This window comes from Rutilus rutilus (assembly GCF_951802725.1).
Source record: "Rutilus rutilus genome assembly, chromosome: 9".
NCBI lineage: Eukaryota > Metazoa > Chordata > Actinopteri > Cypriniformes > Leuciscidae > Rutilus > Rutilus rutilus.
In genome coordinates, this window is record NC_140223.1 from 14,717,354 (window position 1) to 14,742,339 (window position 24,986).

At 38.4% G+C, this 24,986-nt stretch overlaps 6 protein-coding genes across 8 annotated transcripts in view; 5 read left to right on the plus strand and 1 right to left on the minus strand.

The window, feature by feature from the left end:
* The window catches only part of mrm3a (mitochondrial rRNA methyltransferase 3a), a 526,058-nt gene that overhangs the window by 177,981 nt on the left and 323,091 nt on the right, over nt 1-24,986 (plus strand). The gene's annotated exons all lie outside the window — the stretch shown is intronic.
* LOC311297584 (dehydrogenase/reductase SDR family member 11-like) lies at nt 115-4,227 on the plus strand. 2 transcript variants are annotated; one of them, XR_014628837.1, is made up of 8 exons: nt 331-543; nt 666-875; nt 1,583-1,677; nt 1,774-1,903; nt 2,000-2,092; nt 2,167-2,232; nt 2,380-2,501; nt 4,097-4,227. XR_014628837.1 is itself a non-coding variant. In XM_084419937.1 (7 exons), the coding sequence occupies exons 1-7, from the start codon at nt 412-414 to the stop codon at nt 2,419-2,421; spliced, it is 768 nt and encodes a 255-aa protein (XP_084276063.1). In that variant the 5' UTR covers nt 115-411; the 3' UTR covers nt 2,422-2,841. The 2 variants fall into 2 exon arrangements, 1 of the variants encoding a protein (XP_084276063.1); XM_084419937.1 differs by lacking the exon at nt 4,097-4,227 and having other exon boundaries at nt 115-543; nt 2,380-2,841.
* On the plus strand, nt 4,196-6,972 carry LOC311297585 (dehydrogenase/reductase SDR family member 11-like). 2 transcript variants are annotated; one of them, XM_084419939.1, is made up of 7 exons: nt 4,196-4,227; nt 5,332-5,468; nt 5,563-5,657; nt 5,760-5,889; nt 6,005-6,097; nt 6,187-6,252; nt 6,429-6,967. In XM_084419939.1, the coding sequence occupies exons 1-7, from the start codon at nt 4,203-4,205 to the stop codon at nt 6,468-6,470; spliced, it is 588 nt and encodes a 195-aa protein (XP_084276065.1). In that variant the 5' UTR covers nt 4,196-4,202; the 3' UTR covers nt 6,471-6,967. The 2 variants fall into 2 exon arrangements, with proteins under 2 accessions (XP_084276065.1, XP_084276064.1); XM_084419938.1 differs by having other exon boundaries at nt 4,207-4,722; nt 5,259-5,468; nt 6,429-6,972.
* LOC311297583 (dehydrogenase/reductase SDR family member 11-like) lies at nt 9,628-11,638 on the plus strand. The gene is made up of 7 exons (XM_084419936.1): nt 9,628-9,829; nt 10,216-10,425; nt 10,520-10,614; nt 10,702-10,831; nt 10,915-11,007; nt 11,084-11,149; nt 11,396-11,638. Exons 1-7 carry the CDS (start codon nt 9,698-9,700, stop codon nt 11,435-11,437), a joined length of 768 nt encoding a protein of 255 aa, XP_084276062.1. The 5' UTR covers nt 9,628-9,697; the 3' UTR covers nt 11,438-11,638.
* proca1 (protein interacting with cyclin A1) lies at nt 13,632-16,993 on the minus strand. The gene is made up of 4 exons (XM_084420185.1): nt 16,392-16,993; nt 16,148-16,280; nt 15,428-15,562; nt 13,632-15,326 (listed from the first exon to the last, which is right to left on the minus strand). Exons 1-4 carry the CDS (start codon nt 16,921-16,923, stop codon nt 13,826-13,828), a joined length of 2,301 nt encoding a protein of 766 aa, XP_084276311.1. The 5' UTR covers nt 16,924-16,993; the 3' UTR covers nt 13,632-13,825.
* On the plus strand, nt 22,561-24,574 carry LOC311297631 (adenine phosphoribosyltransferase). The gene is made up of 5 exons (XM_084420017.1): nt 22,561-22,728; nt 22,919-23,012; nt 23,269-23,415; nt 23,891-23,986; nt 24,324-24,574. Exons 1-5 carry the CDS (start codon nt 22,606-22,608, stop codon nt 24,506-24,508), a joined length of 645 nt encoding a protein of 214 aa, XP_084276143.1. The 5' UTR covers nt 22,561-22,605; the 3' UTR covers nt 24,509-24,574.

A 24,986-nucleotide genomic window follows, 5' to 3' on the forward strand; every position in this document is an offset into this window, starting at 1 on the left:
AATGTATATAATGAATAACTAACCCTGAAGATTTTACAGCCTGAACCCTGTCTACCTAGATTTTATTGCAACTGGGTTAAAAGGGAAGTGAGTTTTCATTGGCCAGATTCTCTCTTATTCATTGACACGCAAAGTTGGGTGATTTGATATTGAATATATCTGGCAACCGATAAAAGAGATGAGAGGGAGAATGAAGTGGGAACCTTGGGTATTTTACAGTAAAAAAAAAATATTAGACTATCAAAAAGTGAGGTCCTGGATGGAAATCCAGCAGTTGTGTCTAGAGGTTTTAAAACAACATTGGGCTGGAAAACTTTGCTGGACCTGGCAACCCCCTGATCATCACTGCAAACTCACATTTGAAGAAGTGTGACTGCACAGTCAGTTGTCCAGCACTACTCAACTTGTAACATGGATCGCTGGAAAGGCAGGGTTGCTCTTGTCACTGGGGCTTCAGTGGGAATCGGAGCTGCAATCGCAAAGTCTCTTGTGCAGCATGGCATGAAGGTGGTCGGATGTGCCAGAAATCTAGAGCAAATACAGGTAATCTAGCGTTAACGAGCAAACAGCAGTGCGGTTCACTGCACTTGCGAGAAGTAGCCTAAATGTAGGACTATACGAACTATTTGAAGGATCGCGTGGTCTTTTTTTCTTTTTTTGTGCAGAATTTGGCAGCAGAATGTGTCGGTAGTGGATTCAGCGGCACTCTGTTCCCGTATAAATGTGATCTGTCTGTAGAGGACGAAGTGTTATCCATGTTCTCCTGGATCAAAGTTCAACATCAGGGCATTGACGTGTGCATTAATAATGCTGGTTTGGCTTTCCCAGAGCCTCTATTGAGTGGCAAAACCAGTGGCTGGAAGACTATGATGGATGTAAGTATGCTAACTGAATACATTAGCCGTGTAGCGTCTTGACACGACAAGCGAGTCAGTGAATCATTTCAGTTCTTTCAGTGAGCCGATTGGTCAGTGATTTCTCTCCGAGTCAGTGATTCATTTACGTCATTACGTGCTCTCTGACACCACGGCGTGCATATTAGGCCTACGTTGTTGTTTTTGTTGTTGTTGTTTTTTTGTTACATTTATTATTATTAAGGATTTTTATTTTTTAAATGCATGTGTCCACATTCAGTTTGTTGTATGCACCACTTTATAAAAACGAACCAAAATATAATTTGCATTTACTTTTACAATTGTAATTTGAATGTTGTTTGAATACAGTGCTATTAAAACCATCTGTGGTGGTACTATACGGTTATCCTGACCACATGTGATGACCTACCCCAACCCCGCCCCTAAACCTACCCGTCACTGGGGTTACGACCAACCAAGAGCGGTTGTGGTCACGTGTGGTCAGGTGTGGTGTGGTCCGGATAACCGTATAGTACCCCATCGGTATTTATATGTATGTTGATAAAACTGTTGAAAACGAACATGATTATATGTATTTGGCTATTAAAGGAACTTTCTGCTTTATCAATCAATGGCTTGGTTTACTCCTAAATGTCTTACTGATTGGTTTAAAAAAAAATAACTCCTCAGACTAAACTCAAGAAATAAAGAATGTAACTTTTTTTCAGGTGAATGTCATTGCCCTGTCAGTGTGCACACGTGAGGCTTACCAGTCCATGAAAGAAAGAAATATTAATGATGGCCATATCATTAATATTAACAGGTAGAATGTTTTATTATATATTTTTGGCCAGTCTTCAAATTCCTGCCTGTGCCGAGGCAAAAACCATTCAATATCCTTAAAGCTCTTGTGTTTTAGCATGAGTGGACACCGGGTTATCAACAACGCTGATGCACACTTCTACACTGCCAGCAAATATGCTGTGACTGCTCTCACTGAAGGTCTCCGGCAAGAGTTACGCGAGGCCAAAACCCACATACGTGCCACAGTAAGAACAGGATGAACACTTTATTTAGGTAATATGATTATTACATGTGTAAAGTTCTAAGACTTGTTAGCTCTAAGATCTCTCTTTCTTTAACAGTGTATATCTCCTGGTTTAGTGGAGACTGAATTTGCCTACCGGTTCCTTAGTCAAAACCCAGAAAAGGCTGCTGCTACCTATAAAACTATAAAGGTAGACAAATCCTGATTCTTGTTTATGATGTAGATTATTGTTTACACTTTTAAATATATAAATGATATTTACAGTGCCTGCAAGCAGATGACATAGCAAACGCAGTGATGTATGTCCTAAGTGCTCCTCCTCATGTTCAAGTAAGTGTCATCCATCACTGGAGAAAACTATTGTGCTGTAAATGATTGCTGAGATTGTTCATATACATACAATCAGCTTGAGCTGCTGTGGTCATTTTCAACATTGGAAGATTTCATGTAATTGTTTTTTTCCTTCCCCATCTCTAGATCGGTGACATTCAGATGAGGCCTGTGGAACAGTTGGCTTAACTTGAAGAGATAAACAGGAACAGGCATCGCTGACATCTCAATCATCTTAAAAGCTCAATATATAGTTTCAAAGATTAAATGTAGGGAAAACTACAAGAATGTCCCTATAAACTGTTTCTGCACTCCAGATCTTTTGAAATGCAAATAACAAGAACACAGAACACTGATCTGTCTAATCATGAAGTTTACATTTTATAATTACTTATAAAATCTATATGTTATATAAAAAAAGACTATAATTAGTATTGGAGAAATTTTTGGGAAGTTTTGGGATCAAATATAGAGTTATCAGTCTTGCAAAATGCAGAATCACTGTCATTGTGAAATCACAAGTGAAATAAAAAAATCTAACCTTTCACTGAAGTAAAATAATTGAAAGTGTGGGGGGGGAATTACATTATGAAATAAATGTTTTTCTCCAAAACACGCTGGCGATAATTATTGGCACCTTTTGCCAAGATAACAGCTCTGAGTGTTCTTCTTTTTTTCCATAATGCCTGATGAGTTTGGAAATCATCTGACAAGAGATCAGAGGTCATTCCTCCTTACAGAATCACTCCAGATCCTTCAGATTCCCGGCTCCATGTTGGTGCTTCTTCTCTTCAGTTCACCCCACTCATCAGGTCAGGGAAAAGGGACGGCCATGGCAGAAGATACAATTTGTGCTCAGTGACACGTTTTTGTGTTGATTTTTATGTTCGTTTTGGATTGTTGTCCTGATGGAAGATCCAACCACGGCCCATTATGAGATTTCTAGCAGAGGCCGTCAGGTTTTGATTTTTTATCTGTTGGTAGGCCTATTTGCTAGAATCCATGATACCATGTATCCGAACAAGAAGTCCAGGACCTCCAGCAAAAAAATAGATCCACAACATTAAAGATCCAGCTGTATATTTGCTGCCAAAAAGCTAGTTTTTGAAGTTCCAGTCGTGTCTGACAACTGAATATACTGGAGTTTGTTTTTGGAGGAGCGAGGATGATTTTTCTTGAAACCCTCCTAAACAACATGTGGTGATGTAGGTGCTGTTTAATTATTGTTTTTTAGGCTTTCTGACCCCAAGACTCAACTAATCTCTGCAATTCTCCATCTGTGATCCTTGGAGAGTCTTTGGCCACTCGTACTTTCCTCCTCAACGTGCATTAAGACAATATAGACTCCTGTCCTGTTCCAGGCAGATTCGTAACATCTTTAGTTGATTGGAACTTCTTAATTATTGCCCCGATGGTCCAAATGTGGATTATCAATTCTTTAGCTATTTTCTTACAGCCACTTTCTATTTTGTGACGCTCAACAATCTTTTGCTGCACATCAGAACTATATTCTTAGGTTTTACTCATTGTGAAGGATGATTAAGGGAATTTGGCCTTTGTGTTTCCTCATATTTATACTCCTGTGAACAAGAAGTCATAGCTGGACAGTTTTTCTAGTCACCCTGGTGTGCTAAAAAAAAAAGGTAAATATTAATATACTTCAGAGATATTCTACTCTTAAAAATGAAAGGGGTGCCAATTATTGTGGCCAATGTGTTTTGGAGAAAAACATTTATTTCATAATGTGAAATAAATGAATACATTTAATTACAAACATGGCTGAGGACAGGCTCAAAATTGCTGAATTTGTAGCTGCTTTTATAAAAATGAAAGGTTATGTGTAGTGTTTTTTGTTGTCTTTCAGTGAAACCCACCAATAACCATGCTGTCAGTGGCATTAAAACTGAATATAGCCTACAGTCAGCACTGAAGTTTTCAGACAAATTGATGCTGCACTGAGGGGGAACGTGATGCAGGAACGTGATGCTTCCAAACGTAAAGTGACAGAGCACAGGCACAAAATGGGACGCAGAATTTGCAGAAACAAGCCTAACGGTTATACACTGTTACTGAACTGAATTTTACTGCTACTCTGGAAAATGCGGAAGACGCAATAGCGAGCTCTTGCAAAAAAAAAAAAAAAAAGCGAGCCATATTGTTTTAATATACAAAATTGACTTGCTACCGCAAAAAATCTCAGAAGAACAGATAGGAGTGATCAGGTGTGGCACAGTAGGTCGTGCATTGGCTAGATTCTTAGACTCAGTGCATATTCAATAACAACAGGGAATGCATATGAAGTAAAGGTAACTGCAAACTGGCAGCAGCTCTTCTGTTAGAGTTTTGTGAACTTGTAACATGGATCGCTGGAAAGGCAGGGTTGCTCTTGTCACTGGGGCTTCAGTGGGAATCGGAGCTGCAATCGCAAAGTCTCTTGTGCAGCATGGCATGAAGGTGGTCGGATGTGCCAGAAATGTGAAGCAAATTGAGGTAATTTACATTACGCATTTGTAGCAGAGGATTAAAGGTTTGCGTATGATGAACAAAATGTCTGTTGATTCATTAGTGATTACCTTTCTGTTTACTTTTTTAAAGTTTGACATCACCCTGGTCAGTTAATGGAGAAAAAAGCAGCATTTATTCAAAATTTCTCACTTGATGTTTCACACAATAAAAAGTCATACAGGTTGAGAAAATTAAGCCAACAAAGACATTTCTGTTATCATTTAAACACCTATGTCTATTGTTGGCGGCCAAATCACATTTTAATAATATAGGCTAATCTTAATGTTTGAAATGCTTTACATAAGAACAATTTCATATTTCTTATAAGACATATGCTAGGGAAAAATGTGTTCATTAGGACAAAGTTCTAAAAATTGGTAGGTAGCCTAGGCTAGCTATAATAATTAACCTCATGCACAATTTGTTTGCTTGCTCTGCTATTGCTTGCTGTTTCTCTGCCAATGGTTTTGAGCTTTGACCCTTCATGAAATGCAAATCTCGAAGTGTTTTTCCATTTATAGAAGTTGGCAGCAGAATGTGTCAGTAGTGGATTCAGCGGTACTCTGTTCCCATACAAATGTGATCTGTCTGTAGAGGACAAAGTGTTATCCATGTTCTCCTGGATCAAAGTTCAACATCAGGGCATTGACGTGTGCATTAATAATGCTGGTTTGGCTCTCCCAGAGCCTCTATTGAGTGGCAAAACCAGTGGCTGGAAGACTATGATGGATGTAAGTAAATCAAAGAATAAATATATAGGTATTTCCATTCTGACAACATGCAGCTAGAGTATGTAATTTTAGTCAATTATTTCAAATATTTCAGGTGAATGTCATTGCCCTGTCAGTGTGCACCCAAGAGGCTTACCATTCCATGAGAGAAAGATATATTGATGATGGCCATATCATTAATATTAATGGGTACTATAATGTTTTAATGGACATTTTTAGACATTTTCTGCATTTATATTCCTGTGCCATGCACCAAAGCATGCTGACTCTAAATATCATACTATGTTTTAGTATGTGTGGACATCGTGTCCTCCACAATGCTGATTTACACTTCTACACTGCCAGCAAATATGCTGTGACTGCTCTCACTGAAGGTCTCCGGCAAGAGTTCCACAAGGCCAAAACCCACATACGTGCCACAGTAAGAGCAGGATAAACAAGACATGTTTTCCATGAACACTTTATTTATGAAAATGAGTATTGCCTGTCCAATGTTCATAAATGTGCTGGCACTAAGATTGCTCTTTCTTTGACAGTGTATATCTCCTGGTTTAGTGGAGACGGAGTTGACCTACCGGCTCTTTAGTCAAAACCCAGAAAAGGCTGCTGCTACATATCAAAGTATAAAGGTATAAGTATAAGACAAATCCTGATTCTTGTCTGCAGAGCATAAAAGGTCATTGGTTACCTTTTTAAAATTTGGAAATCATATTTACAGTGCCTGCAAGCAGATGACGTAGCAAACGCAGTGGTGTATGTCCTAAGTGCTCCTCCTCATGTTCAAGTAAGTGTCATCCATCACTGGAGAAAACTATTGTGCTGCAGCATTAATGTTTGCTGTCTTTCAGTCATATGATATCACACTTTGTTATATTTTAGTATATCCACATATTTTTAGGTGTAAACTTGATGATTTATAATTTAATTGTAATTTAGAGTTTTTTCCTTTGCTCTTTGTAGATTGGTGACATTCAGATGAGACCAGTGGAGCAGTTGACATAAGATAAACAGGATCAAGTGCCAATATCAGGGACCAACATTCACAGACAATCAAAGATCACAGGCGTGTCCAATATAATCAAATAAATAATTGTCTAGTCTCTACATTTTTTTAAATGCATTTTGTAAAAACATAAAGCACTGTTCTGTTTCATCATGATTTTTTAATTTTTTATTGTAGTAAATGAAATGATTTTCAGAAAATATGCTGGTGTTAATGAGTACAATTTTGATTTGACACAATGTGATAAATATAAAAGATAAAAAAGTGCCAATATTCAATAGCAAAATAAAAGCATGCAATATCAAGGATATAAAAAAACAAACGTGGTTTTATCTTATACTGGAACCTGCTTATTAACGTTTTTATTCTAAAGTGTTCTTAAAGGGTTAGTTCACCCAAAAATGAAAACTCAGTCAGTAATTACTCACCCTCATGTCGTTCCAAACCTGTAAGACTTTCATTCATCTTTGGAACACAAATGAAGATCTTTTTGTTGAAATCTGAGAGCTTTCTGTCCCTCCATTGACAGCTACACAAGTGACACTTTGAGGCTTCAAAAAGTTCATAAAGAGATTGTAAAACTAATCCATAGGCTATATGAATTGAACGGTTTAGTCCAAATTTCCTGAAGAGACAAGATCGCTTTATATGATGAACAGATTTAATTATGGCTTTTATTCACATATAAACATTTATCAACGAACATAAACAAGCTCAACTTGCTTGAAGCGCGAGAAGAAACGTCATTGGTTCTTGTGGAAGCTCAAACGCATAACACGAGAATGAACCTCATTGGTTCTTTCTGAAGCTCAGACATGCTGCATAACCCATGAACCTCATCGTTTGGAGACACCCCTCGCTGCTGCCTGTAACACGATGACGTAGCTGGATGATCCAATACGTACTGGATGGAGGTGTGTTTGGGTTATAATTTGCATGCGCTGGTCTTAAGTGACATGTGCTCAATATTGTATTGAGATGATGTTCTAACCTGTGTAGTAGTAGTAGCCTACTGATAAATAGTAATAAGTAATTATTGACGAATAAGTAATTATTTACATAAATGTGATGCTTTCCTAGTTTCTCTCTACATATGTGCAAAATAGTTAATTTTACAATATTTTAAATGATTTTAAACCTAAATGTGATGGATTTAATGCGTGTATACAGAACATTTTAAAATAAAGCCATTTTATTTTATTCAGGTCATATTTGCTGTTGAGTGGAAGCAAAAATGTGTCAAGTAATTGTCTCTGTAATTTTAATCCTAGAGGTAGGTCTACAATACAATACGGTCTGTAAACAACTTAAAATACCAGTACACATTCAAGGGAAATTGCAAAAATAATAACAGCATCAAGAAACTAAATCTTGTCAGAAAAAAAAGTGCTTGAAGGTGGGGTATGTGATTTGCAAAACGGCCAGCAGATTTTGAAAATACACAACTCAAATGGTCCTACCTTCTTTCCTTTGACTCCACCCATTCGAAGACCATGAGGGGGATGGGGGGAGGGGGGTATGGTACGACCGTTTGATTGACGCACTTACTGTCCAATGATTCTAGGTGGTCTTGGAAATGATTGGCTGGAGTTTTTCGAGTCCTGCCCGTTCCACAGATGATTAAATTTCTTAATTTTCATTTGAGTGCTTCTAACTCAGTGGCTGTAAGTGGGTTAGGAATTGGATTTCAAGTGATTTTGAAAAAATGGCCAAAAAAGAGAATTACATACCCCACCTTTAATGATATTTTGCCTGGTAAGAGTTCCTTCTTTAATGGCTATACTAATTTTTCCACAGTGATCTGTAAATAAGGTTCCTCTTGCCTTAAGGTCCCTTAAAATACGGAATCGTCCCGTATTTACAAGTAAGATGATGCATCCCGTATCAAATCAATAAGGGACGGGATTTGTCCCGTATTTTTCATTAGGCTCACACATAGTTGAATAAAAACATAAGGATTTTGCAGTATGGATAATACTAATAGAAAATATAAAGAAATCAATTTCACAATAAGTAGTAGAGAAGCTCATTGCATGATTGCATTTTAGCATTTTTGTTTCTATAGCGACGGAGTCGATGGAGTTTTATGTACGTACATAATGCCATTTGATGTATACATAAATTGTTTTTTTTAAAAACCCTGAATTTAAGTTTAATATACAAACTGATCACAGCAGTCAGATTACGCAGTTGTCACTCAAGTTATCATTTATATTTAACTTAAATTCAGTTTTTTTTTGTTGTTTTTTTGTACAGACCAAAACACACCACCGCGCATGCGCGTCCAGTACGTGTCGGATCTGATCCAGCTACGTCATCGTGCTACAGGCTGCAGCGAGTACCTCTTGATCGTTTCTCACGTCAAGCAAACATGGCTGAGCTTCCATTTACCGTAACTAATGTGTGCATTGATGAATGTTTATATGGGATAATGGGAATAAAAGCCTAAATTCAATCTGTCAATCATTTAAAGCGATTGTGTCTCTTCAGAAAATGTTGCCACTCAATTCATATGGATTCGTTTTATGATCTCTTTATGAACTTTTTTAAGCGTCAAAGTGTTAGTTGCAACTGTCAACGGGGGACAGAAATCGCTCAGATTTCATCAAAAAGATCTTTGTGTTGTGTTCCAAAGATGAACGAAAGTCTTGCGTGTTTGGAACGACACGAGACGAGTGAGAGTAGAATTTTCATTTTTGAGTGAACTATCCCTTTAATTATTGCCCAGAAGGGAATCGGGGCAAAGCTAAAATACAAATCACTGCACGGGGCGGGACGCATTTATGTTCATATCAAACGCACGTGAGTTTGTTTTGGATGCAGAGGTGTTGTTTGCCGCACAATGAATTGTTATGCTGTTATGAATATTTCCTTCTGAGTGTCACTTACAATATAATTCACTGTAAGACAGCATCGTTTGAACAGTGTAGGATGTTGATTAGGCTACTTTGATTAAAGCCTTATGGATCTTGATTTGCTAGTATTAGTTTTTTCTTTTGTTGTGACAATTGCTAACGAATTAGACAAAATTGCTGCTATTGTAAAATATCATGAGGTCGTTTGCATTAATTAGCCTATTTAATGCGAAATTATTGTAGCCTAGAATCGGAAGTGTGTTGCTATTGGCTAGATTCTCAGGGAGTGTTCGTTTACATAAGGGGTTGCAGTGAAGATCTGACTGCAAACTGGCAGCAGCTCTTCTGTAAGAATTGTGTGAACTTGTAACATGGATCGCTGGAAAGGCAGGGTTGCTCTTGTCACTGGGGCTTCAGTGGGAATCGGAGCTGCAATCGCAATGTCTCTTGTGCAGCATGGCATGAAGGTGGTCGGATGTGCCAGAAATGTGAAGCAAATTGAGGTAATTAATTATACAGCTATCTGCAGAAAAAAAGTTTGCCTATACTGATTGATGTCGAAAAACGGCATCGTGTGGAAATTGAAGGTAGTGAAAATGTTAAAGACGCGCCTCGCACGACATGAGCAGGCAAGAAAGTGTTTGTACAGAGAAAGTCTGTTGTTCACTATTTATTAAATGCCTTGATAATTTATCTTTTATTAATTTATATCATGTAATTTAAAATATGTTTAAAAAGTGCCCAATCTTATTCAATAACAACAATGCATTGTAGCCTATATTGGATTCCTGCCAAATATAGCCTACTGTATGATACAACAGCAGTAATAGTGGTTCTGAGCTTTAAAACCTTCACGAAATTTGAATCTCAAGGAACTTTTCTTTCGCAGAATTTGGCAGCAGAATGTGTCAGTCGTGGATTCAGCGGCACTCTGTTCCCGTATAAGTGTGATCTGTCTGTAGAGGACGAAGTGTTATCCATGTTCTCCTGGATCAAAGTTCAACATCAGGGCATTGACGTGTGCATTAATAACGCTGGTTTGGCTCTCCCAGAGCCTCTATTGAGAGGCAAAACCAGTGGCTGGAGGACTATGATGGATGTAAGTAACTCAGCAGGAACACAATAAGCAGGTATTCCTAATCTGCCAATATAAAGAAAGTGTGATCTCATCTCAAAATGTTTACATTTTTCAGGTGAATGTCATTGCCCTGTCAGTGTGCACCCGTGAGGCTTACCAGTCCATGAAAGAAAGAAAAGTTGATGATGGCCATATCATCAATATTAACAGGTACAGTAGAATTTCATTGCACCTTTTTATGCATATTCATGTTTATGTCCAGGTACCAAGCATTCAGGACCATAAAATGTGTTTTAGTGTTTGTGGACACCGGGTTATCAACAACGCTGATGCACACTTCTACACTGCCAGCAAATATGCTGTGACTGCTCTCACTGAAGGTCTCCGGCAAGAGTTACGCGAGGCCAAAACCCACATACGTGCCACAGTAAGAACAGGACGAACACTTTTCTAACTTTAAAACTAAAGTTCTAAGACTTGTTGGCACTAAGATTGCTCTTTCTTTAACAGTGTATATCTCCTGGTTTAGTGGAGACAGAATTTGCCTACCGGCTCTTTAGTGAAACCCCAGAAAAAGCTGTTGCTACGTACAAAAGTGTAAAGGTATAGAGAAATGATCATTCCTTTCTACACGTTTTAGGTCATCATTTCTTTAAATATTTAAATATCATATTCACAGTGCCTGCAAGCAGCTGACATAACCAATGCAGTGGGGTATGTCCTAAGTGCTCCTCCTCATGTTCAAGTAAGAATCATTTATCACTATTTTGCTGTTAATGTTTGCAGTCACAATTTTCTGATTGTGAGATGAATGGGATATTTTGGTGATGAAATTAGCCTCATGTGACAAGATTGAGAATGAAATCTCTGTACTTTATGCTGATACAGAATCAATTTGAACAGCAGTGGGGAATTTCCTTGGTAAAATCTTTCTTTAATGGCAGTTTTTATTGTTTTTTTAAACAAAAGTTTTTTCTTTCTCTTTGTGTAGATTGGTGACATTGAGATAATGCCCGTTGAGCAGCTGATGTAGCATGAACAGATAAACAGGATCAAGAATCTCTGACACCTTGAGGCAATTATCAAGTAGAAAACACTGCTCTCCCTCACCTAGAAGTAACATTTTGTGTAGTTATTGTTTATTTTACTATTTTATTTAGACTACATTTTTAGAAATTAAATACTCTTGGTTCTGTTTTAATTAAATATTAAAACAATTATCAGCCTTGCAAAATGCAGAATCGGTGTCATTTATTTTCCGTGACATATTGATGAACATTTACAGACAAAGAACCAGTGCTGATGCTTCTTCAGTTTACAGCTCAGCATTGCAAGGTCACATTGGATTATTGACTTGAATCAAACATTGACTGAGGTATTGAGTTTAGACCATAAACCCTTGTAACCTGAGGCATTACCTAACTCAACATCTTAATGCACTTTTGAAAAGAAGAACAGTCTCGTGGAATCAGTAAGATTGGTTTAATTTTACATAGTAAGAAACTTTTACAACTGAACAAATTATGCTATTAATGATGATAAAAAGACATTCTCATTCGCTTGTGCAGTCTTTTATGATACATTTATGATACATTTATAGATCTTATTCACTTTCATTATATGGAAAAGAACAGCAAAGGTTTTTCAAACATTTACCTCTGTTTTATGGGTAAAGAAAATCATATGAGTTGGAACAACTTGAAAGTAAGGAAATGACAGATCAGCATTTTTCAATTGACAGCACTATTATATCCATGACTAGAGCTGATTTGTTCCCGTATTTTCACTTTATCCCTAAAGTGTGTGTGAAGAAACTTTCAAATAGCTCTTTACTCTTTCTTGGTTTTTCTGCTTTTCTCTGAAATCAAGCGTGACAGCTGTTGAATATTAAAAAGTACTTAAGTACTGCCAACGTTTATCATGCCAAGAGCTGAATACAACACCTTAATAAATTATTTTAATGTTGTAAAGTAAATGTTGCTTTCCAATGCCTTTATGATGACTGATGTAGCTCTTGCATCAGTTTTAAGACTCTGTCGCTGCTCTTGGTCCAATGTTTCCTCATGCATGATTGGCATCTCAAGGAAAATTCCCTAGCAACCAGAAATGTTCAGTCCAAAGTATATTAGGGAAGCATGAAGTGCTCATTGTTTTGCCATTAAAGTATTAAAATTGTTAAGCGGATTACAATTATCTTGCTTTAAACCAAAAATGATTTTAGTTATTTAGCCACTTTTCATACTTTTTACCCCCCTCACATTCGTTCTAGTTCCTCTGCTGTCTTTCGATGACCTGTCTCGTCTCAGCATGTGGACAGAATGTGCAGTTACTCAGCAAAAGCCTCTTGTTCTCATGGGAACACGTTCCCGCCCTCTTAACCCCATTTCCATGACCGTAACAGCACGAAACGCTGTAGAATCAATGTCTTTTATGCTTTGTAAGTGATACTATTGTACTGTTTTTGGAATGTATATTATTTCATAATGCCTACACCCTCTGAATGCTGGATTATTTTTCCATGTCTGGGAACCAGGGAGCTGGTATGAGACTCCACATTGTTTTCATGTGCTCATTCTGAAACTGCTGAGTACAGCAGGGTCACGGAGGAGGAAGTTGGTGTGATGCAAAATGGTGTGATGTTCTGCTCAGGCCATAATATGAATAAATTTGGGTGGTCCCTCTTTTGAATAATGGAAATCCCACATTTGTCTGTCTTTAACCGTGTAATGACACACACACACATATATGTATATATATGCATATTTGCACCTTGACCAACTTTTGTGGTTACTTAGACATTTAAAAACCCTATTGACACATAAATACTTTCAAAAACCCCAACCTTAATAGTTCAAGTTTTAATTAGGAGGTCAGATCCCCCAAATTGGCATATTTGGCATATTTCAGACTGCGATTCTGCAAAGGCCACACTTTTTAACAAGAGCATGTGAGGGTCAGCTGATGGGAGATTTGAGTCCAGTGTTACAATACTCATTTCAAGTCAGAGGGTGAGTGAGGCACCTAAACCAGATTATCCTTTGAGAAGAATGTGACCCTTTCTGCTTAAGTCCACTGGCGAAGGCCAAAGTCTGTGCTAGAACAAAAACTGTTTTTTTGGTACTGTAAATAATCAGGTTACCTGGAAGTATACTAAACACGTAACACTCTGTTTTATCAAAAACAAAACCCATATGTTTTCTTAAACAATGATATATGAGAACCACCAGTGCTCTTATTTACTTTATTCAGCAATCATGTCGAGAAACACATGCTTTATAAAATTGATCTGATCTGTCAGTCTACCATCAATGGAGCTAAAAAAACAGAGTAGGTAAAGACATGCTGCTTATTAAAACAAATTTGCTGCATATCATAAGGCAGCCTAGAAGATAAGGTCACACCATGTGGAGCTTATTGAATTTCACTCTCTCTTAAATTTTCCACGCTTTTCTCGGTTTCCTCGCTCCCTGTTTCTCTTCATTTTCGTGTTCCTAGGTCTGCGGGTAGCCATGGATGGAGTGTTAGTCTGTAGAAGGGGAAACATTGATGCCGTATTTATCTCAGGATCCTTCAACTGAAATGCAGTGTCCTTCTCCATCAGGGTCGGGAGGGGTGTTGTGTCTGCAACGTCAGGCAAAACCGCTTCGTAGCAGATTTTGATTACACGCCTTCCACTTCTTCCCTTGGTGTCCTTCAAACTTTGTTGTCCGTTTTTTGTTGATGATGATGTGAAGCTTTCCATTGGGTTTTCAAGTCGGTCCAACCCCAGTCTCTCTGGCATGTCAGTTGGCCCGACAGTCGCAGAACTTGTGGACAATAGAAGATCCTGAGTGCTGATAACATGAGGGGGTTCTTCTGTAGAGGAAGCAATGATTTTCCTCATTCTTTTTCTTCCTTCTCTCTGCCTTGAACTTGGCCTTCTGGTTCTAACAATGGGTGTTTTTTGTGTAGTGACTACAGGTCCCTTTTCTTCTGTGTACTGTGTACTTTGCATCACCTCCTTTCTTACAGTATTACCGGGACTTGTTGGCGTTGCGAGGGTAACGCCTTCGGTCGGACTTGTTGAGAGCGTTTCTTTCTTGAAATAAGGTTGGGTGACTTCTGTGGACGGATTGTTTTTTCTTTGCTTTTTCTTCCCGCCTCTTTGTCTGAGCTTAGCTCTGGTCTGATCACGGACAGCTATGTGAGCTGTAGGAGAGGAAGAGGCCAACTCTGTGTCATTTGCTTGTCTGTACTCTAGAATCTCTGGTTCTTTATCTGGCTTTATTGAAGTGGTAATGCCAACAACATCCTGATTATCACTCATTGTCCTCTGAGGATCATCTCTCATCATCTTATTAGAAAGCGGCCCGTTTCCTACAGAGTCTAGCTCAGTGTTCATGAAATTGTTTTCTTTATTGCTAAACCGATTCATCTTCGCCGATTCCTCCATGAAGTTGTTCTTACCCATGACCTCTTCTGTTTGACCGGTCGGCGGCGGCGCGCCGGCCGCTCCTTCATCGACCTTTAACATGGCGTCGAGTTTTTTATTCTTCTTCCTGCCTTTACCCTTTCCTCTTTTCTTCTTGTTCTCTTTTTTCTTTTTCCCGGAATTTTTCTTCCTCTTCTTCTCTGACGCCTGAGTTTCTCCTTTAGCTGTGTCCGTGGACGAGCTTTGCGAGGTGGAGACTGTGGCGAGGACTTTAATGAAATCCTCTGCAGCTGTCACCACATTTGTAAGCGAGGGCTCCTCAGGGGTGGCAGTCTTTGATTCAGAGAATGTCGACTGTGTTGTACTTTCAGTCTTGTTCTGCTTTTCTTCGTCTGACTGTTTCTCCTTAGGAGGAGCGATAGACAATACGTCAATGACATCAATCCCTCCGAAATCATACGGGATCGATTCTTTAATCACTGCAACGGGAACTCTGTCATACTTTTTACACCTTTATGATGGAGAAAAGAGTAAAAATTGCATTAATTTGGCTGCTGGAGAGTATACCGGAGCATAAAGAAGAATTTACAATTCCTGGAATTTGATACTTACACCCCATACCAATGACGCTCAACACACTGCTCTTCAAATGAGAATTCAAAGCAAGGCGCTTCGATCACATTAAAGAAGGCCTGTCCGACCACTCGGGATGAAGTGTCATTTACAAGTCTTAGGCATTCCTTTAAGCTGTAAGAAGCACATATAAATATGGAGATGATTTCAAAATGTTAGATTTTAGAGCATTTTCACATTAAGATAATGCAACTGTAAATCTCACGTTTAAACAAAAGTTTCATTTGAAAACATACAAAAAAAGTGGTAATCTGCTGCAATCATTAATTTGATTTTATGATCTAACCCTTAAATTTAGTTTTGCTGGTGTAACGTACTGTATAATATGTTGATTGTAATATAGAAATTGGCGTTGAATAACATTGAGTTAATTTAACCTAAGTTATCTGGACATTTTAGGTTAACATTTCTTTCACTGTAGGTTGTAACATCAAGATTTTAGGTTAAAATGTATAATTTTGCAAAAGTGTACAGTTTTTTTAATAATTTTAATCACCTTTTAGCCTTACCATTAAATAGTTTTTAAAAAAAACTAACATTTCCATGTGTCTCAATGACGTCATAAAAACGACAAGTAAACAATAGTAAGATTTATTAAAAAAAAAACATTTAAGTAGTTTTAAAAGAAGTATGGCATGCATGCTGCATGACAGTGCTGTCAGCTATCAAACTTGAATATCTGGACCTCATTAAACTTACGCATTGTCACAGTCGCAGTGGCTAAGGGAGTGCCATTTAAAGTTGGTGTATCCATAGTTGGAGGAGAATGCATGAATGATGTATGGGCAGTGATCATGGACGCGGCAACATTTGTCGGTCTCTTCGAATTCACCTGGAGGTAAAAAATCACATGCACTATTACAAAATGGCTAAACACCTGCTTACAGTCCGAAAATCAAAATCTCTACACATTACACAAATAAGTGAATTAAAATCAACTCACCTAACTGTTCATAATGATCCGCGATGTTTCCTGCACCACACCAAAGTGTCCCGGGATAAGTGAAGCCTCGCTTGGTTCGCGTCTTTTTATTGTTCGCTCCATCAGAGTTCGGCTCTTTTGCTTGCTTTGTTTTCGCGATCACGTTTCTGTCGCCTTTTGATTTCAACTTGTTACAGTTCGCCTTCGCTTCGGACACCCCAGTCAAACTCATCTTTAAATCGGAGCTCATTTGGTTTCTTAGACCAAGTCTGCAAACATGCATGAAGGATTTAACTTGCATTTCGTTTTGGATCACAGAGCAGTCGACCAGGCTGCCCTCGGAGTCATGCACAGAGCGAACCTCTTCAGCTCCATCGGTAACCTGGTGAAGGTGATACTCTCCGACAACTGAACTTTTGGCGCAAAGAGTGCTGTTGAGCATGTAAAAGAGCTCTTTGCTCTCTTTTTTGGAATCTAAAGATTGGCTTAAGAATTCGCCTTTAACAAAGTTCCTGTCTAGATAAGACAGGAACACGAAAAACACGGACCACATCGCGGCGGGCGGCACTTCAGCACCACGGAGAATCAGACAGCACCTTGTCCTCTTCTGTTCAGCGAGGACCGGTTTCTTGTCTGCCGCTCGCGGGGATTCATATATTACCGGTCAATAATGGGAGGGGTCTGTCATTTAATTAACCCTTTCCTCCTCCAATGAACTTGAATAGCCTACCACATGTGCATTTGTTTCCTCCTCCTTTCGTCTCTGTGGCAAGTGAACAATGTTCAATGATTGGCCATTTTTTATGCTAAAACCTTATATATTTGCAAAAGGCAAATTCGTATATCGTATTTGCGAGAGGGAAATGTTGCAAGGCAAAAAAAAAGGAACAAACAAAAGCGTGTTTGTTTTGTTTATTTTTAAATTAAATCGATGCTTTGTTGAAACCACATTTTGTGTTAGGCTATTTTCTTTTTATTCATTAAATTAAAGGACAATAGAAAGCTAGCAAAAAGACTTGGGATATGTGTTTTCAAAAAACCTTTCATTAACCACAAAAGTTAGATTACAACGCTAAAGAAGCGCCCACATCGCGTAGCCTATAGGCTTGATCAGTAGGCTATCTTATAGTCACGTTTAAAACGTTTAAAACGTTTAAAGATAGTTGAGCGTGCTATAGGCGCGGAAAAATTGGAACATATTGACAGAATGATTGATTTTTGACCTCCTAAAAGTCATTCCGTGCACAGCGGTATACAAACAATCATATCACATCATATTTATAAATAGTCCTATAGCATATTTTTAAATGAAATGCAAAAATATTTTCAATGCAAGGTTCTTTTTTAATTAACCCGTTTGTTGTGTGGACGAGCATCATTATAATGTAATCCCAATGAATGAAGGGTGTAATGGATATCTGTGTTTTGACCGCAAGTAACCCCATCGGTCTCCACACCTCGAGATTTACTTTGGTGACGCAGCAAGGAGGAGGTTCCTTCCAGGCGCTTTCCATAGTAACAAGAGATGGGGTGATTCTTCCGACCCAACGAGATTGGGCATTCTAGTTTCACAAAAGGAATGGGTAGTGACCTAATTTGGAACAGTGGGCTTTTTCAATGCAGACCAATGAAGATCTCCACGCAGTTACTGAACATCAGTCAGTCTTTTCCTATGGTTACATGGATCTTAACTATGGGACTTTAATAGTCGCATGCATGGGCGCCAGCAAAATGGGGGGGAAATAGTAGCCTAATTTAGAAGAGAATGTTTGTACATACGCAGGCTAAATAGATGTGTAATTATACAAGGCTGCATGCTGCGATCAAGCAATTAAATATTTCGTTTTCCAGTGCTGTATTTTGTTTATTTTAAAATGTAAGAAATTAAGAAAAGAACAGATAAAAGGATATGATTAAAATTCCCTGATATTCGATTTTTGCAGAAATATGTTATTATATTAATTAGCCTATACTTAGCTTATTGGTGTAACATTTGTTGAAAGGGGTTCAAACAACGAACCAAGAAAATAATAATAATAAAATAAGGAATTTGGTATGTGCGCCCAAATGCAAAAATATTTATGGTCGGCTTTCAAATAGCTCCCACTGAGTCCAACGGTGGGCTTTGGCAAGGAAATCGGATTGGTGGGGGTGGAAACAAATGATGTAAAATCAGCAGAGGCAACATGCGACATTGTTGGAAAATCCGCACGATGTAGCCTATTATTCATTTAATTCTCATTAAAGACCTTTGCCAGGATTTTAATCACTGCGTGTTTCACATAGCCTACCTGACGAATTGCTATTTCATCTAAACTCACTTTGCAATTTAGAAACACCACATTTTCATTCATGTTTATGATATAGCACATTTATCTCAGTTCTTGCAGCATAAATCTAAAAAGTTGCCGGTTAAAGTGAAAACACCATATGAGATCAATTCTAATACATGAGGGCACTATGAGAAATATCTGCAGAATATAAAGACCATAATATTCAATTGCATACAATTGTCCATAGCATCATAATTTCGATATTTTGTGGATTGTGTGGATGTACTGTAAGCTATACCTGCAAAATGAGGTCCAATTCATTAGAATCAGGCGCCTCCAGGCACCTTTCACAATAAAGATGCTTAGCCGTCTGATTATATATTGCTTATGGATTTCACTGTTTTTTAAACAACCCACCAATATCGAAACCGTTCAATCTTGTAATAAGTTCATTGCACGTTTTCAAACACTGAATTTACTGCTTCCTCTGTACGGTCTGTATTGTTACATCATTAGTCGTCAATAAAATAAGGGTAAAACAGATAGAAAATAATAGGAAAATCTGTAAAAAAAAAAAACAAAAAAAAAACTTAAATACTTTGGTGAATAATAGTTCATTGGTTATTTGAAGCCACTATATCCCACAGACAGTATTCACCTATTTCTGCTTAGACTGACTTTCCACTGCTGAAGAACTAGCCGATACTTCACGTCTTTTTTCTGCAAGAAGAACTATTGTTTTTGGAGTCTTATTTTGTTAAGAGCGTATTGTGGGTGATCCTCACTCTTTCTGAATATGTTAGGTAGCCTATATTTTTGCTTGGCTCATGTGCTTGATCACCGCAGTGACAGGTGTCAGCGTCACTACTTTAGGACCTCGACTGAAATCGCGGAGGGATATTATTTATTCTTCATGTAGCACTCCGGTGCAGGGCTCGAATCACTAGTGAGAATGCGGATTGATATCCTGATGATATGAAGGGAGCATTCAGTCCAATTGGTCATATGCGTAGCGCAACTAGGAATTAATTGGGCATTTCCTATTAAAACACATCCTAAATGTATGGGTCCATAATTGTATTTATTTATTTAGGCATATATAGTTATTTTACCATAAGAAACATTGCGCAGGAACAATCCACTTGTTTGCCGCCTAGCTACCCAGGGACAGCTTAAACCCGTCAGACCCTGCGGTCATTGGAATAGACATCACATGGTTTTTGGTTTAAACCAATAAAATGTTATGTTTTTAGTAATGCCTGGTCACTGATTGGTCTCTGATCAACCAATCACAATGAATATATGACCCCTAACTTCATCTGATTGAGCTTCAGGCATCACAAAAGAAGACAGGCATGGCTAACCAACTAGACAGAGGGAGGAGGAAGCCCCTTTTTAATCTTTTATATGCAGATTTATGTTCATGATAGCCTCATCAAATTGCACCTGTTATAAACTTAATTGTATTAAGTGATAATATTCAATGTTATTTTAAAGATCTTTCAGAGTTTCTCATCGCAATGGACATCAATGGACAGCAGGAACCTCACAAATTAGTTGTGTGCAAGGTTGTGAAATTTGTGCAAGCCTTTTAAAGCTACACATTCTATTGTTGATGTTTTATGAACATTAATGTTAATTAATTAAATATTAATAATATTTTATTTATGTCTTTAAATTGATCATAAACTGCCACGTTTCTGAATCACAGATCCTAGTGATGTCATGTAGATGGAGAAGAGATGTAGTCCAAGCAGTGAGCCCTGAGGCACCCCAGTAGCTAGATGTTGGGTCTTAGACACTTCACTCCTCCACGACACCCTAAAGGACCTACATGAGAGGTAAGACTTGAACCATTGGAGTGCGGTCCCCGAGATGCCCTTCGTCTTTAGGATTGACAGGAGGATCTGGTGGTTAACTGTGTCAAAAGCAGCAGACAGTTCCAGCAGGATGAGAACTGAGGATTTGAAAGCTGCTCTTGCCAGTCGCAGAGCTTCAGACTGAAGCCAGACTGGTTGTTGTCCAGGAGGTTGTTCTGCATAAGAAAGGAAGAGATCTGGTTGAAAACAACTCGTTCAAGTGTCTTCGCGACTAATGGAAGAAGGGATACCGGTCTGTAATTTTCCAGATGTGCTGGATTTAGAGTGGGTTTCTTAAGCAGTGGGGTTACCTGAGCCTCCTTAAATACTGTAGGAAAAGTACCCGTATGAAGAGAGGAGTTTATGATGTGCGTAAGGGTGGGCACAACTGAGGAAGAAATGGCTTGAAGTAGATTAGTGGGAATAGGATCAAGTGGACAGGTAGTAGGGTGATTGGAAAGGAGGAGTTTGGAAACTTCAGCCTCTGAAAGCAGAGAGAAGGAGGGTATAATGTGTGTGTCAGCTGGTAAGATGTGTGTGTCAGTTTGTGGTTTGGTAATTTGGCCGCTGATAGTGGTTGTTTTGTTTATGAAGAATGTGGCAAAAACGTCCGCTGTTGATGAAGAAAGAGGAGGAGGAGGGTTGAGAAGGGAGGAGGTTTTGAAAAGCATGCGAGAGTCAGAAGAATTGTTAATTTTGTTGTGATAGTAAGTCATTTTAGCAGTAGAGATATTAGCAGAGAAGGAAGAGAGGAGGGATTGATAAAGACCAAGGTCAGTAGGATCTTTCGATTTGCACCACTTCCTCTCTGCACCAGTGAGTTTAGAATGATGTTCGCGAAGAACATCAGATAACCAGGGGGCAGAGGGTGTGGCACGGGCGGGCCTGGAGGAGAGGGGGCAGAAGTTGTCCAAGCAGGAGGTTAAAGTGGAGAAAAGAGTATCGGTTGCACTGTTTGTATCTAATGTTGAGAGCTGATCAGGTGGAGGAAGTGTGGATGAGACCAAAGAGGATAGGCGAGAGGGTGAGAGTGAGCGTAAGTTTCGCCGAAAGGTGACCTGTGGAGGAGTGTGTGTTGTGTTCTGAGGCAGGTTGAGGTTGAGAGTGAGGAGGAAGTGATCTGAGGTGTGCAGCGGAGTGACTAATGTATGGTCAGTGGAGCAGTGGCGTGTGTAAATAAGGTCTAATTGGTTACCTGATTTGTGAGTAGCCACAGTAGATACTCGTTTGAGGTCGAATGAGGCAAGCAGAGTGTGGAAATCAGCAGCCTGAGGCTTTTCTAGGTGAATGTTGAAGTCTCCAAGAACTATGAGAGGGGTACTATCCTCCGGGAAGGATGAGAGTAGCACATCAAGATCCTCTACGAAACTGCCAAGTTGACCTGGTGGACGATAAACAACTACAAAATGGATCTTAATAGGCCTAGTGATGGTAATTGAATGTGATTCAAATGAGCTGTTTTCACACAGAGGTGGTAAAGGATTCAATTTCCAATTGTTTGAGATGAGAAGACCAGTACCTCCACCCCGTCCGGTCAGACGATGGGTGTAGACGAGGGGTGTAGTCAGACAAGGGGATAAGTTGTTTGAATTGTCCGTGGTGAAGAAGTCAGATTAGTAGGTTGTATTCGTATTGAGAATACAATATACATCCATTAGATTTAATATTTTGGCTTTCATCACTGTTTATTTTGTCTTTCTTCGGAAAAAAAATATTAACAAATTCCAAAAATTTGAGCCAGGGAAGTTTCCAAAATATGATTGATTTGACATGTAATGACCCATTGTTGTGAGTTATCAAATAGTCACATTTACAGTTAGGCTAAAGTTTGCTATCATTATAGTTCTCATTGGATAATTTTAGGATACCCCATTAGAAATATAAGAGGACAAATAAAATAAAAAATGATGTGTTATAAAAACAGTGACATTGTTTTAACAGTAATACAAACACTGCCCAGTGCCTATGAGTCTGATTTGGAGCTAATGGATTACTCTGGAAGAGACATGCAAACGCCCCCTTTTAGACTACTTAAACTTGACACCAAATTGGCTACATGTCGTTACCAGGGTGAGTTTTAAGAAGTCTAGTGGTCTTTCCAGAATGGATGTTTTAGCAGGTCCCCAAAAGAGAGAATATGGCTGGTACTTGTCTCTTATGGCACCAAACACAAAGGGACCGAAGTTTGCATGGCTTGATCCATCAAGACTCTATTGCAATTCACAGGTAAACAATCCCTCGTGTTGCATGCAACACTTATAGTGTACAATGTACTTTATTGAACAACCTAGCTTTGAAACTTTGTATCTTGAAGTCTGGAAGGTAAAGTAAGCATTGCTAGAATGTGATTGACAACCATGAGCTTTATTGTTTAAAGTCTCTGATCTCTGTTTTCTGTTACTCCTGGCTGATCCAGGCACTGTCAGATTGTGTAAAAGATCTTCTAAAACCATTCAAGAATGAGACCATTGACCTGGTGGCTGGAATAGATGCCATGGGCTTCATCCTCGGTATAAAACTTTCACTTTTGTAGCTGGTAAAGGGTAAGACAGTCTGAACTTGATAGATGATATTTTTAGCTCAGTTCACATGTTCCAAGAAAAGTAAATATTACTCCTGGGCAAATAGGCTAAATATAGAGTGGGATATACTCCACGGCCTGACTTAATGAAATGTATATACTAGCCTATCTAATCACTAGTTTGAGATGAATGAATAACTGAAAAACAGTTGTATTTTATTTTGTACTTTCTCCTCCAATTTCAGGGTCAGCTGTGGCCATGACTTTAGGAAAAGGATTTTTGGCCATTCGAAAAGCAGGACACTTGTGTGTTGAAACTCGCACTCAGGTCTACAGCGACTACTCTGGACAACAGAAATGCATGGAAGTGCGTGTTGATGTGTTAAAGCCAGGTACTGATGTACATAAACTTGTATATGTCACTATGCCACTCTTAAAAAATAAAGATTCCAAAAGGGGGTTTTCGCAGCAATGCCAAGGAAGAACCATTTTAGTTCCTCAAAGAACCTTTCGGTGAACAGTTCTTAAAAGAGCCATTTTCTTAGTTTGAAGAACATTTTAATAATCTAAAGAACCTTTTTCCACTATAAAGGTTTTTCATGGAACCATCAATGCCAACAAAGACCTTTACTTTCAAGACTGGTTGATAATGGAAACAGAAAAATCGAATTAGTTATCTTTTTAAATATAATGTTTGCAGTGTTTTATAAATTATTGATCAGCTCTGCTGTCCTATTTTACTATATAATTCCACTGTACTACATAATGACTGCAGAACTGTGTATTCAACCATTTTTTTCCATCAATGACATCTAGTTCTATAACATCAAAATGGGAAATTCTGACATGTGTTATGATGTACTTCAGGTCTACGGGTTCTTATAGTAGACCAGTGGATTGAGACTGGAGGAACTATGAAAGCAGCTATCAAACTGGTGAAGAATCAAGGAGCTACTGTTGTAGGTAAGCATAAAACACCAAATACAAATGTTTTGAGACATGGTGAACATATCCACTGACCCTCTCCACCCAAAACCGTTATATCTTTCTTTGATATTGATTCTCCCCTTTAGGACACTATCAAAATAAATAATGTAGCTGGAGTGCGACTGGTGAGAGTTTATTGACATTCTTGTGCCATTAGCTGCTGTATGCAAGATACAACACAAAGGATTTGAACAGCTGCTTTCTGTGAGAGGGTGTAATGGCTCCCGCTGTCGAATGAATAGATACTAGGATCACTTCAGTAGTCTTGATTAACTTGCTAAAATGAGTGCTATTATTTCTCTATTCTTTGTAGGCATTGCAGCTGTGGCCATTGAAAACAGCGAGGGAGGAAAGTGGCTAAAGGAAAACTATAAATATTCCCACTGCATTCCAAATGAGCTGCAATCTCAGATAGACAGTCAATGCTTGGAGTCTTTAAAAACTTCAGTGGTTAAATACTTAAATCAGGAAAATATTGACATTCATTTAAAAATGTGAAATACCAAAGGAGAATCAGCCCTTGAATCATTTGGAGAAACATAATATGTGAGATATTATTCAGAGGTTGTGCATTTTTGTGTGTGGAGATGTATGGATCAATTGAGGATTGATCTTTCTAATCTTAAATGGATTTGATCCATTACACACTTAGTGTTTTAAGCATTCAGTCATATTGGTCATTATAAACAGTCTGACTTCTCTAATTGTTACACAGAATTACCAATAGAGGTCACTATCAGATTGTAACTCAGATTTCTAACTATTACTAACGTGAAAATAGTTCAAATCAATAATGATGAATTTAATGTAAATGAAACATTAATTATACAGTATTAATACAAGGTTTTTGCAGGTTTTATAAAGATGAATGTAAGAATTTGTAAAGTCCTTTTTAAGGTCAATTGTAAAAATGTAAAGAATAAATTGAAGGGAAACCTGGAACCGTCAATATGTTCCCTAAATGTAAATGTCAAAG